This window comes from Ambystoma mexicanum, chromosome 4p (assembly GCF_040938575.1).
Source record: "Ambystoma mexicanum isolate Mex_15411 chromosome 4p, UKY_AmexF1_1, whole genome shotgun sequence".
NCBI lineage: Eukaryota > Metazoa > Chordata > Amphibia > Caudata > Ambystomatidae > Ambystoma > Ambystoma mexicanum.
Window position 1 is genome coordinate 96,172,797 of NC_090927.1, and position 18,997 is coordinate 96,191,793.

An 18,997-nucleotide genomic window follows, 5' to 3' on the forward strand; every position below is an offset into this window, starting at 1 on the left:
CCCACTCTGGGAGCGGGAGGTTATGGGAAAGGGGGGTCCCAGACCCGCCTCAGCGTTGGCTTGGTCTTATGGGGGGGACAGCCCCCAAGCAATTGCGTACCTGTGTCTCGAACCTCCTAATAGTTGACTCTGTGGTGGACACTAGTGTGTCAAGGGGGGCCCCAGGCGCGCTCCCGCGTCGGCCCGGTCCCACGAGGGGGCAGCTTTAGGCCAATGTGCCCCTGATGCTGAGTTGTTGGGCACTGCGTTCCCAGTCGTGGTATGCCCCGTGGGGGGGCTGTAGAGGGCCAGGGAGGCCCAGGCGCGCTCCCCCGTCGGCCCGGGTTTATGTGGCCGATGCTGTTAGTTCCTGGGCTCCTGTGGCAGTCTGGGTGGGAACCTCATCGGGAGCCTGCCGGCGTCGGGATCAGTGGCCTGAGGGGGAAGGAGAGGGGAGAGGAGGGGCCCGGGCATGCTCCGGCGACGACCCGGGCCGATTATTGGGGTCACCGGTGGGGGTCCAGAGGAGATGCGGCGAGTTCTGTGCGGTACTCCGCAGTCCGTGCCCGGATCCGGCACTGGCCGTCCCGCCTTAGTGTCTCCTCCGCGAGCAGAGTTTGCTGAGGCTGGCGGGCGGGATACACGGCCTCAGGTCGTTGGGTCTCTTCACGCTGCCGAAGGTCTCTGCTCGTCCGTGGGGGCCGCCGGCAAGATAGCAAGGCGTGGGGCCGGTCCGCTGATCGCTCTGGGCCAGCCCACCCTGGGGAGGTGCGCGGCTCTGCGTCACCGGGCCGCCCGCGACGCCGCTTGGAGGGGGAAGGGAGCGCGAACACTCCAAATCAAATATCTCCCGAGGTATAGCACCCTGGAGGCTCGGAGAGGTGTTGCTGAGATCCTGGGGGGTTCCCACAGCTGTTTCTTCAGAAATGGGGAAGAGAATGTTCCAAGTTCGATATGATCTCCACTATTATCCCGAGGCCTTACGGGGAGCTAGCAGATCAGGCAGCCATGTTGCCTGCGCCCCCTGGTGGCCTCCTCAGACAGTCAACCCTATCTCTTTTTACTGATGACGGACCTATAAGCAAAACTGTTTTGTATTAGGCAAGTGTTCGGGAAACCCCTCAGCCCTGAGTCCGTCCAGTGAGGGCGTGTCAATCCCATGGCATGCCTAGGTTATGCTATTTGGTGTTGGGCAAGATTGTGTGCACTACCCTTGGGGAAGACTACAGCAACCTTTACCTCCTGGGACAAGCAACCCAACCTTTCGTACAAGTCTGTACTACACAGGTTGGTAGTGTGGCTGAGCAGCCAGGCTTACCTCAAGAGGGGTCAATGTGAGCAGTAGGGTGGTTACACAGAGGTTCACAGTGACAGGTATTCAAATAAACTCTTAGACTCATGGTTTCTTGATTAAACAATTATTAATGTATTTAACAGTCAGTTCATTAAGCCTTCTTCAGAAGGGAGCAATATAAAAGCAACACACAAATATACTTCATAACACACACTCTTAGTTTCTTCTCTAAATCAGCAAATACCCATTGGGGATGGCACACAGGAGGTTCCTACCCCCGGAGGTGACTTAAATAACTAGGCCCCTGTGGACATTTATATATCACTGGTACGTTTAGAACAATACTGAGGTTGGTGTCAATGAAAAGGGTAGAGAATAATACACATATTAAGACAAATATTCTGCAGCAAGTAAGCACTTTTTGAACCCTCTCAATGCAAAGTAAATGATCCCTTTCCTGGAGGTGAGGCAAAACGCCAAGTCAGAGGTAAGAAGAGTCTTTCAGGGAGCCTGGCCAGACAATGTAAATTGAGCACATGTCTAGGTGAACTGAATCACTTCTTGTGGGTAAGTAAAAAAGTCTTGCACAATGCTTTTAGAAGTCTTTGTCGAAATAAAGAATCACAGAAGGGCCACAAGCTGGGAAGCTTGTGAAGGGCAAAGCTGCAAGCAACTCTGCAACAGCAACCAAGACCGGTCTCAACGGAGAACACGCAAGGCTAAACAATAAGAGGTAAATCCCCTTAGTTTCACAGTACCTTTGGTTAGAAGAAATGGGTCCAGCTGGCTTCTGTTCCTGTACAGCTCTGCAGATCCTTTTGTTCCTGGGCCTCACTCGTGGGGACAAGGGGAGGATGTCTGGTGACTCCTGCACTGCGATAGGACGTCGGCGGCAGCAACGGGCAAACTTCAATTCAGCTGCACTTAGCGGTTTCAGCTCCTTGCGTCTATAGCAAATATCACCACTGCGGTCTCTCAGATACCACTCTGGACTTTCCTCAGGATCTTCCTGGAGCTCGGGTCCATCACTCGATTCTGGTGTTCCTCTCCCTGGCACTTCGGTTCCTGCAGCAGCAATGGAAGTACAGCCAGCTCTGAGAGGATGTCCAGATGAGCAGTTCTTGGGGTCGATCGGTCCCACCAACCCAAGGGGAGAAGTTGTTCTTTGCAGGTCTTCGCTAGTTGAGGCGAATTCGGAAACAGCAGCAGGGCTTCACCGGGCAAATCAACGGTCCAAGAGTAACAGGAGGCGTCTCTTCCAAGTTCTTGTTTGGATTCCTTCGTCCAGTGGTCGACTTTGCCTTCCAAGCAAAAAGCCCTGCCTTATATGCATGCTTGTCCCATTCATTCTAGCCTAGCTGTCAATCACACAGCAGGGTGGCTGTCCTCTGTGTTGAATGATGAAATCAAACACCTGTAGGCTGATTGATCATCTTAACAATTTAGGATTTTCCCCCTTAATCTGCATTAACCATCTCAAGGGTTGGTGGTCTGTCTGAATCACAAGTGTAGATCCATACAAGTATGGTCTAAACTTCTTCAGAGACCACACAGTGGCTCACGTTCTATGGTTGCCCACCTTGTCTCAGGTTCCTTCAGTTTCCTACTGATGAAGCAGATAGGGTGCTCCCTGTCTTTCTCATCCAGCTGACTCAGAACTGCACCTATACCTATACCTGTATTGGAAGCATCTCTCTGGTCAATGAAGGTTTGGCTGTAGTCAGGAGCTCATAAGACTGGAGCTTGACAAAAAGTCCTTGAAATGCCTTAGTGCACTCCTCATTCCACCTAACCTTTTTGGGGCATTTGGGTGAGGAGACCACATTCAAGGGAGAAGCTATGGTCCCATAGTTCTCTATGAAGTTCCTTTGATAACCAGTGAGACCGAAAAAGGCTCTCACTTGGGTTTGAGTAGTAGGTGTTAGGAAGAATTCTCATAAATGTGCCAATTCCTGCCACCTTTGAGCCCTCCAGCTCTTTTGCTAAACTTTGGGACTTTGAACTTTTAAATCTGTGTTTTTTACTCTTTTTTTTGTCTTTGGTTATGAGTTTTAGACAACTCCATAGGCATCATCTTTTCATGTGTCACACATCACCCTCAGTGCAGTGACACAGGGACACCTTTTTAGGGTTTCCCAAGGTTTAAATACCGTCTCTGGGATAAACTACTGTTTCCCAGAGTAAGTAAAGTGAAATTGATTTTACTAGTCTTTTTAAATTCCTAGACCCAGCACACCCTATCTTACTATAGAGTGCTGGAGGGGTTACTTAGTAGCACCTGTATCTAGATACTCATGTAGTAGTCAAATGCTACCCTTTCCTATCGAAAAGGCTAGTGGCAGTGGTTTTACAACGAACTACCATGATTTCTCCCGACCGCGAACACCGGTAATGTTAAATCGCGGGAGCCATGTTTTTCAAGATGGCGTCTGAGCCCCCTCTGTTTAAACAGGTTGCGGTCTTCTTTTTTCGCCGTTTATTTATGGAAAGGTCCTTCTAGAGTTTTGCTCTTCGCGCCAAACCAGGTTTTGGTCCCTTTGTTTCATCGCCTTTGGCGGGCTTCAGATCTGAAGACCGCCTCTGGCACCCGAGTGTCTGGGGTGGGCAGGAAGTGAGGGAGGTGCCGGAAACTCCCTGTGCTTAGTCTCCTAAGAGACCCAAATGCACCCTGGCGTGATTGGCTGGCTGACTGTCCGGCAAGGACTCTGATGGGGGGAGTGGCAGCTAGGCTGGAATGAATGGGAGGAAACTGGATAAAAGGCGAGTCTCTTGGCTCGGAAGGAGTCCACCACGGGAACGAAAGAACGAAGTCGAACTTGAAGAGGACGGCTGCTGCAACTCCTGGACTGTTGGTTTGCCCGGTGAAGCCCTGCTGCAGGTCCAAATCGCTAAGTTAATCTCGACAGAGAGGCCAGCAAGGACGACTTCTCCCTTTTGAGTTGGTGGGACCAATCAACTCGAACCGTAAGCCACCTGGATACTCGCCTCGGTGCTGGTTGACTTTCCTTAGAGTGCTGCAGGAAACCGTATAACCAGAGAGGGAGACACCAGTTTGGGTGCTTGACTACAGCTACTGGAAACTAATATTTGCCAGTTGCCAGCTTTTTGACCCGTCCCCGTGCAGTGCAGGAGTCCCCCGACATCCTCCCTCTTGTCCCCACGACTGAGCCTCGGGAACAGCGAGATCTGCAGTAACTGCCAGGAACCAACGTCTTCAGCTGCATCTTTTTCTTCATACTTGGGTACTGTGCCAACCCGATTGAGAGAATTTACCTCTCGCGGTGAAAGTTTTCCCAATTTACAGGCCTAATCAGCTTGTGACCCAAAATATGATTCTTTTTCGTACAAACTACTTCTGAGAACTTTGGCAAAGACTTTACCGTTTACTACAAGAACTGCTCTTTGCTATCCAAGACACTAGCCCATTGACTTTGGCCTAGGTCTAGTGAACGGAAACTATTTGTGATCTATTGTATTATGTACCTTCATCCCTCTATTTAAAGTGACTGAAATGCCATTTTGCTTCTATTTCATTCTGTTTCAAGGGAGCCTAATTTACTTAGAAATGTATTGGCTTGGTACTGAAGTGTATTTGTGTACGATATGAAGTTGCCTCCTTCTAGTGAATCTTTTCTAAATTACTGTAGTGTTTTACCAAGAAACCCAAGTATAAGTGTCTACTTGAACCACTGTGATTGTAAGAGCTCTGGGTAACCTCTCTTACTGCTCACATTCCTTCTTGAGATAAGCCTGGCTGCTCAGCTCGCTACCACAAACTGTGTAGTACAGACTTATACCAAAGATTGGTTTTGCTTACACCTGTAGTCCTAATTGTATGTTGTGGTCACAGAGGGTACGGAATGCAATTCTGCCTAACACCCCCCAGCACTCCACATAAGATGGTGTGTGCAGGACCTACTAAGTGAAAAGATGAGGAAAGTCAATTTCACTTTAGTATATTTGAATAGAAGTTCACACAAGAAAAGGTTTTTAAACCTTAATGGAAATCCGAAGGATTTCGCTGTGACAATGCTCTGAAAGTGCTGTGTGTCACCATACAAAAAGTATATGCCTATGGAGTTTGTCAGACACCAAAAACAAAGGAAACACATAATCCATATTAGGTCAAAACACATGAGGGTGAGAAAAAGGGCTCACTTACTCCAGGGTTGAAATTAAAAAGAACTAAAGTCCAGCAAAAGTACTGGTAGTCTGTAAGGTTGAAGGGAATTAAAACAGAAATGAGAATTCTCCCTGCCAACTTTCAAGCATAGTTTCGTGCTTTTATAATTGTGGCTTTATATAATGTGAAGTACTTTTTCCCCCAAGATTTATCTGGGCCTACTTGTATTTAAATAAACCATTTTTACTATGCATTTTTACAGTGCATAGTGTTTCACAGTTTCCTTGGACCATTTGTAGTACAATTTCATTTGTACCGATTCTACAGCCCTCTCTCCCTCCTAAGATCAGCCTGGTTGCTCTGTCTACGCTACCAGCAGACTCTGGCCCACTGCCTTATACTATGAGTGGAGTCTTGTACTATCTCAGTTGAATGGTTTTGATCAAGATGGGTAGAACCTCAGAAAAACTGTTTTTACATAGCCGACTTGTGCATTTAAGTGAGTTGGCAGTTGGTGGTTGTGAGAGTCGATCCAGTAATTCATCCTAGTAATTCATGAATTAATCCTAGATTTCCCACAATGTGACACACATCCCATGCAGCTACCAAAGCATAGGGTCAAAGGTTTCCTGTACTTAACATGTTATTTCTTCTTCATCCAGGAAAAAAGAAAATCTCAAAACCTAAAGCTTGCCATGTACGGAAAGATCCTCCATCGTACCCAGCAGGTAGGAGGTAAATTCAGCTCTTCCCACTAATTGAAGCCTATTCCTGCGGTTTTTGTGGCAACAGGCGTGGGTTGCAGTAATGCCACTGAGGTGAAACCATGCCCATTCGGTAGTTGGGTAGCACATTTGAAAATCTGAAAGGTTTCTGAAGGGGCTAGCTCCACAATGCTTATGTGCAAGACATGAACTCCATGTTTTCTTTAGGTTTATTGAAATGTGGCTTGTGACTACATGCAGCTAACATAAATGTGTGCTGATTATTGTATGGGCCAGTCCTAAAGACCTGCATCGGGGAGAGGGCAAGTGTGAGCATGGGAGAGAACGCAAGTGTGATCGACTGTGTCAAAGTGGAATGATCAATGAGAGAGGTCTGCATGGGCCTTTGGTAGGAGTGCTGGGAAAGGCCCTTGCTATTTGGACTTTTTGTGCTTTGCTACAACTTCTGATGCGTTGTCATCAGCTTATTATGCCTTTTTAGGCCATGCTATCCCTTGCTAGAAGTAGCTTGATTGTCTGCGCCCATCTATACCTGTGAACCTATCTGATCGGACTTTCTCCCATGTGTCCCCTTGGGGCCTCTGATGTTTTGCTTCCTGGTGTCCAACTAGGATTTAAACCCTTTGGTGCCCAATGCAGTTAGTTTTTGCTCCCCGATGCCCAGTAATTCATGTGACTGGCTCCTAGATCTGACTCGAACACACTTCCCATGAGATGTTACCGTTTCATTCTACTTATTCCCCTTCGGTTTTTTTCAAGGTCCTTCAACTGGATGTTTACCAAGGTGATCTCTACCTTAAGACGTACATGGCTGATGTATTGCCAAATTGGAGATTCGAGGGGATTGGGTCCTCCGACGTATCCCATATCTATGACAGTAATCACCACAGCTGTGCTGCTTCGGAAAATCTTCGGCTCCTGCGTCGATGACGTCGATACGCCGCCCTCGAGGACCTCCTCCGATGGCCGACGTCACAGGATGTTCTAAGTAGGACGCACGACGCCCGTAGCCTCAGTTCTGTTTTTTCCACAAACGTGTTCGCTTCGGGAATCTCGGCGCGCCTCGGCTCTTTGGAGTTTCTGTTGTTTCTCGGTTCTTGGAACCTGTTTGGTGTTTGTGAAGTATTTCTTCGTGAAGATGTCTACCTCGTCTTCCACACCGCGTCCGGGCTTTAAGAAGTGCGGGGACTGTGGGTCCAAGATGTCGGTTACGGACTCGCACAACGCCTGCCTCTGGTGCCTCGGGGAGGCCCATGACACGGATGACTGCGTCGACTGCCAGTCGCTCATGTCGAAAGCCTTGCGGGAGCGCAAGAAGTTATCGGTAGGTAAGGTGTCCAAGCCCCGGAAGTCGAGGTCTGCGGGGCTTTCGAGGGGCGACTCTCTGCATCGTCGTCGAAAGTCCAGTGGGTCTCGGTCGCAGAGTTGGTCTCGCCACTCCTCTGCCTCTTCGAGGCACTCCCGGAAGTGCAGTCATCGGTTGCCTTCCCCATCCTCATCCGAGGACGCCACCCGTCGGCGGGTCGCTTACCCCACCAAGCATGCAACGCCAGAGGAATGGGCTTCCTTCGGGAAGAAAATGTTGGCGATTCTCGAATCGCAGGGCACTGGTCGGTCGTGATCAGCCGAGATACACCGCTCACGCGCCTTCAGGCTTGGGTGGTCGTCACGATTCGCGGGAAAGGTCCCGCTCGGACAAAGGGAATCGTTCTCGGCATGCCCGGTCCAGGTCCCAGTCCTTGACGCGCTCGAGACCGTGTGAACCTGTGGTGTCTTCACGGAAGACGTCAACGCCGGTGGCGCTAAGGTCATCGACGGATGGTGCAGTCACACTGTGTGAGACTACACAACACTTATCTGCTTGGTATTAGGTAACCCACCTTTTGGTATAGGTCTGTACTACACAAGTTGGTAGTGTGACTGAGCAGCCAGGCCCATCTCATGAGGGGTAAATGTGAGCTGTAGAGTTGTACAAATGAAATCCGTAAATACAAGTAGCCAAGTAACACTTACACTCAAGGTTTCAGTTGTAAGTGAACTTGAGTGGGTGAGACCTTTTGCTCACACTCAACATAGAAAACGCATAATCCTAATCAGTTCAAAACACACGAGGGAGTGAGAAAAAGGGCTCACTCACTCCAGGGTTAAAATTCAAAAGTCCTAAAGTCCAGAAAATGAGCTGGGGTCTCTAAGGTTGAAAGGAATTAGCACAGAAATGAGAATTCTCCCTAACGGCACCCATGGGGTGACCATTTTGTCAAAAGTCTTCATTTTTCACCATTTTCTGTTTGTGAGATCTTTCTTGGCTTTTACTCTGCACGCCAAGCAAGGTTTGAGCCGTTTGTTTTGCCTTTGGCAGGCTTCAGTACTGAAACCAGCCTCTGGCTCTGTGTCTGGCAGTTCAGGAAGTGAGGGAGGTTCCCGAAACACCCCTGCCCTTTGTCTTTAGGAATGCCTGAATGCCTGAATGCACACAGTCCTATTTTGTTTGAGTGACAGCCTAGGCTGTGCATGAATGGGAGAAACCTGCTTAAAAGGCGAGGGTTTTGGGACTAGAGGCAGAGTCGACTACTGGGAACAACACCCGATGAAGAAAACGTGAACAAAGCTTGCTGCATCCTCCTGGACCTTTGAATTGCCTGATGAAGCCCTGCTGCTGTGCTGACTCTTTTCCTAATCGACAAGAGAAGCTCCGGAAGGAACAACTTCTTCGCTTGGGTTAGTGGGACCAACTAACCGTGAGACAAACTCCACTGGACCATCTTCCCAGACTGGCTGTGCTTCTTTGCTGCTGCAGGAACTGAGTGCCAGGGGCCGAGAAATCCATAATCGAGTGAAACGTCAGCAATCCAGCCAGAAGCTCCAGGAGTCTCCCAAGGACCTTCCAGAAGCATGTCCTCTTGCTATTAGGTAAGCCACCTAATGGGGAGCACCTGGCTCCAGCGAGTCTGGCAGGGCAGGAAGCAAGGGTGGTACCCGAATCTCCCTGTGCTTGATGCCCTTGGTTACAGGAATGCACCCAACGGTGATTGGCCGGCTGGCTGTCCTTGGAGGACAGCCACCCTGCAGTGTGATTGACAGCTAGGCAGCGAATGAATGGGAGGAACCTGCATAAAAGGTGAGGTCTCTTGGACAGAAGGCAGAGTCGACCACTGGATGAAGGAATCCTACGGACTCCCCCCGAAGCAGGTCATCTTCGGTTCTTTCGTTCAGTGGTCGACTCTGCTTTCCAGTCCAAGAGACTTGCCTTTTAAACAGTTTTCTCCCATTCATTCCAGCCTATCTGCCACTCACGCAGCAGGGTGGCTGTCTTTGCCGGACAGTCAGCCAGCCAATCACACCAGAGTGCATTTGGGTCTCCTAGGAGTCTAGGCACAGGGATTTTCGGGCACCTCCCTCACTTCCTGCCCACCCCAGACATTCAGACGGTGTTACTGTAACACTATCCCTAATGTGACGTGTAGTGTACGCAAAATCCCTAACGCGTCAAGGTCACTCAGATTGTTTTTTTTTTCCGCCCAGCATACTGGTCGCCTTAAGCGGAGCTTGTACAGAGACATTGTTGATTGTCCCATCGACCTTTGGTCGAATACATTAGACTATTATTTAAGATCACCCTGACCGTCCTTCCTATCGACGGCTGTTCCGGATCTCTGCCGAAACCTCCACAGATCCTCGACGAACGGTGATCCAGTCGGCGTTGCCAACCACGTGGCCGGGCCTTCAAGCCGGCCTACACAGTAGGGAGAGTGGGCTTGGGGTGGACATTTCTGTGAAATCTGAGAATGACTTTCCCTTTCCTCCCTCTTTCTTCTTTGGTCTTCGTCACATTCCCTATCCTTAGCTATGAAGAGGACTCCATTTAGGTTTTGCCCCATTTGCAATAGCAAATTTCCTTGGAGAGATGAGCATCAATGGCTTGCAAGCTCCTCTGTTTGAAGACATTGAAGGAGCGCTGTGTCAAGCGGTGGATGGCCTGCAGGATGTCGAAGGCCGAGTCAAGTTCTCCCGCTGCCGCAACAGCCGAGTTCAACGAGGGCATCAGTGACGAGCAGGCCTCCAATTCAGAGGTTGTTGACCTTATGCCAGAGCTCTCCCGCTCCACGTTGTCTGTCCCTGGCCCTGGCCCTGGCAGGCACAGCTCAGGCACTGCTATGAGGACTGTACACCCCGGCGGCAAAGACAAACACTTTCAACTCGCTAAACACACAACCCCCGCCAGTCTTCGACAAAGTCGAAGCTGTCCACAGCGCCAACGGGCACACCGGACGATTCGGCAGTGCCCGCCGACCGTCAGGATCTGCAGCCCCTCCGCAGATGCGCCTAGCGACTGGGCACTCGAAAGTGAAGGGCACTACCCCCAATATTCCAAAACCCACCAAGATGCAACATAAGAAGGTGTCCGCCGACGACAAGGCCCCGGTTCCGCTGAAGACTATACAACCGCAAGCCCAGGCTACGCGTCTTCCCTACTGCGGAGGATGGGACCAAAAGCATTGCGAGAATTGTTTCGGCGGACGCTCAGAAGTGTCAGTCAAGGGATTCGCCGACGACCACGGGAAAGCCCAAGGATTCGTTGAAATCTCGAGATAGGCTGCAGGAAATACCGGAACCCTCAGCCAGGCCTAAGGAGAAGCACAGGGACAGGCAACCTCTTTCGGTTCCCCGGGGAGAGTTTTCGGGAAAGGCGAAGAAGGTATTTCTTTGACGTTGAGACAAAAATCTCAACGTTTAGCATCAGAGGATCGCATTCAAGAGCCCTTTCCACCTGTAGACCCCTCTAGATCTTCTGTTTGACTAGGGAAAAATGTGAAAATTGTATGAAAAGGCATGGTCGGCTTGTAACCCTCTCAGAGCAATTCATGCCTAAAAGACCACAGGATAAGCCCTTTTGAACCCTGTGGCTAAATTTCCAAGACTCTTTGATCCCTCTCATGAGGAGGATGTGTACTGTAGACACTCAGGATGATGATCACTTCATTGACCCTGAGGATATGCATGACCCCACAGAGGGGTGGGTAGAAAACCGGGATATGGGTGACCCTCAGCCCTGGCAGTCTCCAGATCCTGATGCCCTGTGTTTAGCTTCCGCACAGACCACTCCCACTAGATACCCCTCTCCAGTGGACGTTCAAATTACATTTTACGCCATGTTGCACAAAGCAGCAGAACATTTCAAGATCACCACTGATGAAGCTGTTCCTGAGGCTGACTTTGTGCAGGACATTCTTAAAGAGAAACCACCGGCCAGCCAGGCTATTCCTCTTTTTAACTCAATTAAAAAGCTTCTGGCTCCCTCGTTATCAACACCTGCACTCACAAGAGCAGTTAATCCAAGGATTGAACAACTATTTCGGCCGTCCCCCTCTGATCCCCTTTATATTAGAGGTCACTCCACCCCAGACTCACTGGTCGTGACCCCTACAAGAAAAAGGGCAGGGCTTCCCCTGTCAACCGGGCAGGCACCCCCTGACAGAGTGTAAAAGATTCTACGCCGTGGGAAATAGGGTCACGGCTGCAACAGCCTTTTCTCAGTGCATTGCTAACAATACTACCTTGTTAGCCAGCTACGCGGACGGGGCCGTAACTCTACCCCAATAGCCTCACTGTCCTCCGGTTCAAAATGAGCCGAAGATCCAGGTCCCCACCAATGCTTCCCCAGTCGGGGGCCGTCTAACATTCTTTCACCGCGAGAGAGGCGTTCTCTCAATCGGGTTGGCACAGTACCTTAGTATGAAGCAAAAGATGCAGTTGAAGATGTTGGTTCCTGGCAGGTCCTGCAGATCTCACTGTTCCTGAGCTTCAGTCGTGGGGACAAGAGGGAGGATGCCCGGGGCACTCCTGCACTGCATAGGATCGTCGGAAAACGCTGACAAAATTGAGTCACTTCAGTTCGAGTAGCTGTTTTTCAAGCACACAAATTGGTGTCCTTCCTCCTGGTTAATCCTAACTAGCTTCGAGAATGGTATGCAGGTGGCTTACGAGTTGATTGGTCCCACCAACTCAAATGAAGAAATCGTCCTTGAAGGGGCTCCTCTGTCGAGTTGAACTTGGCAATTCAGACCTGCAGCAGAGCTTCACTGGGCAAACCAACGGTCCAGGAGTTGCAGCAGCCGTCCTCTTCCAGCTCTTCTTTGGTTCTTTCGTTACAGTGGTCGACTTTGCTTTCCAGTCCAAGAGATTCGCTTTTTAAACAGTTCTCTCCCTTTCATTCCAGCCAATTACGCCAGCGTGCATTTGGGTCTCCTAGGAGACTAAGCACAGGGAGTTTTGGGCACCTCCCTCACTTCCTGCCCACCCCAGACACTCAGACGCCAGAGGCAGTCTTCAGTCCTGAAGCCTGCCAAAAGCCCACGAACAAAGGGACCAAACCTGGAAGGACCTTTCCAAAAAGAAACGGCAAAAAAAGGACTGCGACCTGTTTAAACAAAGGGGCTTAAGGCGCCATCTTGAAAAACATGGCTCCTGTGATTTTTAGCTACTTTTTTCACGGTTGGGAAAAATGATTGTAGTTCAATGTAAAACCACTGCCACCTGCCTTTTGCATAGGAAAGGGTAACATTTGACTACTATACAAGTATTTAGACACAAGGGATACTATGTAACCCCCTCCAGCACTCCATTGTAAGATGGCGTGTGCTGGGTCTAGTAATTTGGAAAGATTAGTAAAGTCAATTTCACTTTACATTCTCTGGGAAACAGTAGTTTATCCCAGAGAAGATATTTAAACCTTTTGGAAGTCTAAAAGACATCCTTGTGTTACTGCACTGAGGGTGCTGTGTAACACAAAAAAATAATATGATGCCTATGGAGTTGTTTAAAACTCCATAACCAAAGAAAATAAACACAGAAAACAAACAGAATTAAAAAGTACAGAGTCCCAGAGTTCAGCAAAGGAGCTGGGGGTCTCTAAGGTAGAGAGGAATTAGCAAATTTTGAGAATCCTCCCTAACAGTCCAGCACTCTGGTGAGGTGACTCAGGCTTGGGTAGTCCTGCTTCGGGAGGGTTCTCGGGGTCTTCCTGGAGCTTCAGTCCAGTTTAAAGACGATGCACTCTACTACAGATTTCTCGACCCCTGGCACTCTGTTCCAGCATCAGCAAAGAAGTACAGCCAGCCGGGGAAGGTCCTCCAACAAAGTTTGTCATGGGGTTAGTTGGTCCCACCAACCCAAGGGAGGAAGTCATCCATTCCGGGCTTCTCTATTCGATTCGAAGTTGGAGCTTCAGCAATGCAGCAGCGCTTCACTGGGCAGTTCAACAGCCCAGAAGGGTGCAGCAAGCTTCTCTTCTAGTTTCCTTTGTCGGATGTTTCTTCTAGTGGTCTAAGGTCTTTGGTTCCAGAAGCCTCGCATGTTATGAAGGTTTCTACCATTCATGCATGTTAGGGAGAATTCTCTGTAAGGCTAATTTCCCAAACCTAGTGAGTCCCCCAGTAGCTTTGCTGGATTTTTGGGGTTTATTTTTTTCTCTCCTGCTAAGAGTGAGATTCTTTTGCTCCCACTCTTAGACATGATTTGAGTTGTTTCTTTAACTTTCCATGTGTTTTATGGGCTATGGGGTCTTTTACTCCATAGGGTCTCATGTGTTTTTTTATGTGGGTTACACAACACCCTCCGTGCCGTAACCCAGGGGTGTCGTAGCGACCCCCCAACATAGACTCCATACCCTGGGACTGACTATTGTCTCCCAGGGCATGTAAAGTCACCATTGGCTTTGCTAGTCCCAAATTATGACCAGAAACCAGTACAAACCATCACATTGTGGACGTACTAGTCGGGGCAATTCGATTGCCCCGGGGTCTGTTGTTCGAGGGGGCACGTCTCCGTCGCCCCTGATTGAGTTTTGGCTGGTGGCAGTGGATACTACTTTTTATATTCGACCGCAAATATATCTCTATGGGATTTTCCCATTGTTCGAGGCTACCAACTTTAATTATTTCATTCTTATAGCCTCGAACATACCGCCGGTTTATTTATTTAATATTAATTCGCCGGTTGGTGTTTTTTGCCAGAACTCGATTCTAAAATGGCGTTTGTGTTCTCTTCTGTGACTCCAACTCAAGTCGAGCCCTTTGTTCCACTTTTTGGCGGGCTTCTCCACAGAAGCCTCCAAAAGTGGTGCCACTCTGTCTGGGTACCACAGGGGGTGTGGGAGGGGGTTTAGGCACCCTGGACTGAGTTACCTTGGTAACTCAAGTCGCACTCTTGTGTGATTGGCCCAAGTGGCTCACCACTTAGCATGTTTGATTGACAGCTAGGCTGAGTGAATGGGGGTGTGCTGCATAAAAGCAGGGCTTTGGGGACTGGAACTTCAGAAGTCGCCACAGGACCTAAGAATCTGAGGAGGGAGAAGCTGAGCCGGCCTGCAACGACGACACAACCGGTGGAGCCCTGCTGAACCGTCTCACCACTTTTCCCAACGACAGAGGAGATCTCCAGCCCGGAGAGTCTTCTTCCTTCGACTGGTGGGGATAACCAGTCTACCTTCTTTTCGCCTTCCTGGAGCATCTCGTGGCCGCCTTCCCTGTGCCAAGCACCCCGGCAACTGGGATACCACGTTTTCAACACTACCGCTAACCGAAAGGGTAGTACCTTTGTACCAGAGAACTCAGCGGCTGGTTTCTTCCCTGGCAGTGCAACGACCTTCATCCTTCCTCCACAACGAGATCTTCTCTTCCTCTGGACGACGCTGCGACTTGCACTCGCTGCCAGGAACAACTGCCCCCGCTGGAGGATCCTCTCCATTTAAGGTACCGTGTTCCGCCTGGCTTCCCTTGTAACCGTTTGAACGGGGTGTATTAAATCCCCGTCTCTCGAACCTGCGTTAGCCTGGGACACCCTAGCTAACTTTTCTGAACTGAACTAAACCTTTTTCGAACTACCTACACAAACTTCGAAGACTCTGTGTAACTGTCTGATCTTGGGCATCTTCCGCCTGGCTCCCTTGAAAGTGGGCCTGGCAACTAAACATCCTTGCTCACCAGTAGACTGTGCCTTCCTAACTTGCTGTGCTTCTTTAAAAAGTGTTTAGTGTGTATGCTTCCATAGTTCTGCTTTTCCCTCCCTTTTTATTTAACTTGTTGCAGTGCCATCGAAAGTTAAGCGCTCACCTCTGTCTAGAAATAAGTGGTGTTAACTAAGACTAGTCCAACAAGTAATCAGGGATGTACATATGATAATAGTGATTGTGTTTTGAACTTATCTTACCAATTTAGTGCTAGTGTGTTTTATAAGTGTGTGTTAAATAATTATATACTTTTACACCCAAGCTCTGGTCAGTGTTTGCTTGTGCCACTGTATTCCTGTACCTATTTTGTATGCTCTGTATACTGCCTAACTCTTATTGAGAGAAGTCTGACTGCTCAGCCACAGCTAGCAGGTAAATCTGGGTGGTACAGACTGCTACCAATTGGGTTTACTGCCAACCACCTGTAGTCTTAAATCTTTTGCAGTGGTCCCTAAGGGAACTGCACAGGTTTCTGCCTAACACTGCACAGTCTAGCTGTCACTCGCACTGCAGTGTGGCTGTCTTGCAAGGACAGCCAAATAACATAGGGGGGGGGGTTACTGGGAGTGTCTCTGCCAGATATTAGTCCTGGTTACGAGAGCCTTACCCAGAGTCTTTAGCGCACTATCTTTCACAGAAGAGACATATCCAGAACATATCAGTCTTTGTCCTGCCCTGGGGCAGCCCAGAACCAAAATGCTAGGCAATTCTCCTCTGAACAAGAGGAGTAAAGAATTCACTTTACTGCTCTTGGGAACAGTAGTTTACCCCAGAGAAGGTAGTTTACCCCAGGTCTGAATTGCCAAGTTCACCTCGACAGAGAAGCCCCTTCAAGGTTGACTTCTTCCTTTTGAGTTGGTAGGACCAATCAACTCGTAAGCCACCTAGATACCATTCTCTGAGCTGGTTAGGATTAACCAGGTAGAGGGATACCAGCTTGTGTGCTTGAATCTACAGCTACTGGAACTGAAGTGACTCCATCTTGTTTGCTTTTTCAACGATCCCATGGAGTGCAGGAGACCCCTGACGTCGTCCCTCTTGTCCCCACGACTGGGGCTCAGCAACTTGTCGGGAACCAACATCTTCAGTTGTATTTTGTTCTTCATACTAAGGTACTATGCCAACCCGATTGAGAGAACGCCATTCTCGCGGCGAAAGTTTGTCAAAACTTCCAACCGTGCAGGCCTAATCAGCGTGTGACCCGATTTAGGATTTTCTTTGTTGCCTAAACTACTTCTGAGAACTTTTGCACTGTCTAACAAGTATATGTGATTTATTCTACTTACCTTGTCCCTTTTGCTCACTTCTAAGTAACTGAACTGCCATTTGGCTCCTATTTCAGGGGAGCTCAAACTGTCCCAAAATCTTAGTTTTCTATTGAAGTGTATAATATTAAGTTGTCTCTTTCTAGTGAGATGTTTTCTACATGATTGTGTAATAAATTAATAAGTGTTTACCAAGAAACCTTGAGTATAAGTGTCTACTTAAACCACTGTGATTGAGTGCTCTGTGTGGGCTTCATTGACCCATTCAGCACCCCACATTGCCCTCTGTCTAGTTTGGCTAGACTTCCGTGTATTTTCCCTCTTCACTATACTAGGGTGGTCTCTCATAATCTACCCCGGTTGATTCAGAAAATGTATCTCAATAACAATCACGTAAGCACAGATAATCTTTCCCCTCAAGTACGTTTGATGTGGATTTGTAACTGCTTCCTTACTTTAATTCCCCTGTATGACCTAATTCTTTCAATCTTTGTTGCTCTGTACACTTGAATATAAAAAAGTTACTTTGCATTCCATAGTCCCCTCTGGTATTCTTGAAGGCTTTAATAAGCAATTTAGAATGAAGGAGGGGTGGTGAGGGATTCTACGCTTAATCCTGAGACCTTTATCTTGACTGATTTATAGAATATTAATCTAATTGATGCTTAGCTGATTTATCTCTGCTTTCCCGACTCTCTTCTGAAGGTTTTCTGCCTTTTTATCCTCAGGGAGCTGCGAGGAGAAGTGGTACCTAGAAATACTTGACCAGGGCAAAATAAATTGTCCCACATGCCATATTAGAACGAGGAAGACTGTGGAGGGGCTGAAGAAGCACATGTCTTACTGCAGGGAGGTGAGTTCCCATTCAGAGCAGCTTGTCTCGCTGGCAGATTTTAATGGTAGATACATGTTGGCTATTATGTTCTCATAGCAGTCCCTTACATAAGTGGATATATCACGATTTTGCAAAGGTGTGTGAGGCAGCTAGCACTGCTCTAGTCACACATTTCAGGTTATTGCCAATAATCCATGCTAAGTGATAATGATTTCTTATCAAGTGATAAATCATGTTTTCTTGAACATGAAGAACTGGGCATCACATTTTTGATATTAGGGAGGTTTTACCACAACCCATTGGTGAGGGGTGTAAGGAGATATATCCTAAGAGTAAGAGAGCGTGCCCACCAAAGATATTCCAATCTCTCCATTGGTGACCAAGCAGAGCAGCCTTGGAGTCACTCAGAAGGGGATGTAACCTGTGACCATTCTATGTATGTATGAACATGTATTGCTAATTTATTTATCTGTGTAACCAAGCTGAGAATCTTCATGTAACTGTCGCGCACTGATACCCTCGGGTCCGGAGCGCGTTACAAATGAATGAATGAATGAATAAACAAACAAGGTTGGTAGGCAGGTGGTGGCTTTTGCTCAAATGAATGCAAAAAGAGAAAGGTAGACTGAAAAATAGACACTTATTTCATAGTTACTAAGGCACTACAAGTTCAAATAAGCACTGAAGTTATTTTTAATTAGTTTTAGAACACAAACATGTATGTATGTATGTATGTATCTATGTCTAAAACAGTAAAGGGCCTTAGTGAAGACACCATTGTTGGTGAGATTCATCATTTTTATACTTCATCTCCTCTCCTAGTGAGACCCCCATCACTTTTTGCTGGACTTCTGGACCTTTTTCTTTCTATCCTGAATTAGCAGAGCCTTTTTCTACTCCGCATTGTTATTTGCTATACTTTCTCCATATTTCTTTAACCTCTTAAGTGCCACGGACGTCCTTGACATTACCTCTGTTTTGCCAAGGACGAGATGGCGCGTCCTTTTTGGCACTTAGTTTTGTGCAGGGTTTGCACAAAACTTAAATCCAACCCCTGGGCTATGTGAGGGGGAGGTCCCTCCTCACGGCCCGGGGGTTGGATTTCTTTCAGTTTCACGTTGGTGTGCGTAACGCACACCGGCGTTAAACTGAAAATAAAAGGTGAGTTTCCACCTTTATCCCCCTTTGATTGTGCTGTTCAGATCGAGGGAGGTGTTGTTGGAAAGGGGAGAGTCTCCCCTTTCCAACTACACTTTATTTGAAGCATTGCTGGGCGCGCATCGCTCGATCCGCGCCCAGCAATGCCCACTAGACCACCAGGGATCTATGTGTAAAGTGGGGGGGGGGGGTTGGATGCTTGAACTGCACCGGAGGGACAGGGCTTCCGTATCCTTGTCCTTTACTACTTTTTATCGTGTGTTCTGTCATGTTTTCCACGCAGGAGTTTGGCGGTGCACCTCTTTTGGTTTGGTGTACAGACCCATGGGATACTCTTATGGCGACCATGGGTGGGGGTACTACCCTGTGCCCCTAGTGTATGTTTTGGGCACCTGAGTGTGGCCCGCAGGGCATGGGCTGGTGGCAGCTCCATGCTGAATTTGCTGAATTTGACAGGTGCTCTGAGTATCCTCCATTTTGGGATACCCAGGCCTTGCCATTGGAATCAGTTGATTCCTGATAGGAAATAAGATGGCCACTGTGGCCTTTTGCTTTCTATTGCCTGTTACCTTGTTTTCCCAAAGTCCTTGTAGGCCCTGATTCTGTCCCTT

The 18,997-nt window shown here is 48.4% G+C and overlaps 1 protein-coding gene across 3 annotated transcripts in view; it reads left to right on the plus strand.

Annotated features, from left to right (window-relative positions):
• Positions 1-18,997, plus strand: part of ZNF512 (zinc finger protein 512) — a 337,392-nt gene that overhangs the window by 102,320 nt on the left and 216,075 nt on the right. For 2 of the 3 annotated variants that reach the window (XM_069605439.1, XM_069605440.1), the window contains 2 exons: positions 6,059-6,124; positions 17,122-17,246. In XM_069605439.1, the coding sequence (XP_069461540.1) occupies positions 6,059-6,124; positions 17,122-17,246 (191 nt within the window). Of the gene's footprint in view, positions 1-6,058; positions 6,132-17,121; positions 17,247-18,997 lie in introns of all 3 variants that reach the window. The other variant, XM_069605441.1, reaches the window with a different exon arrangement.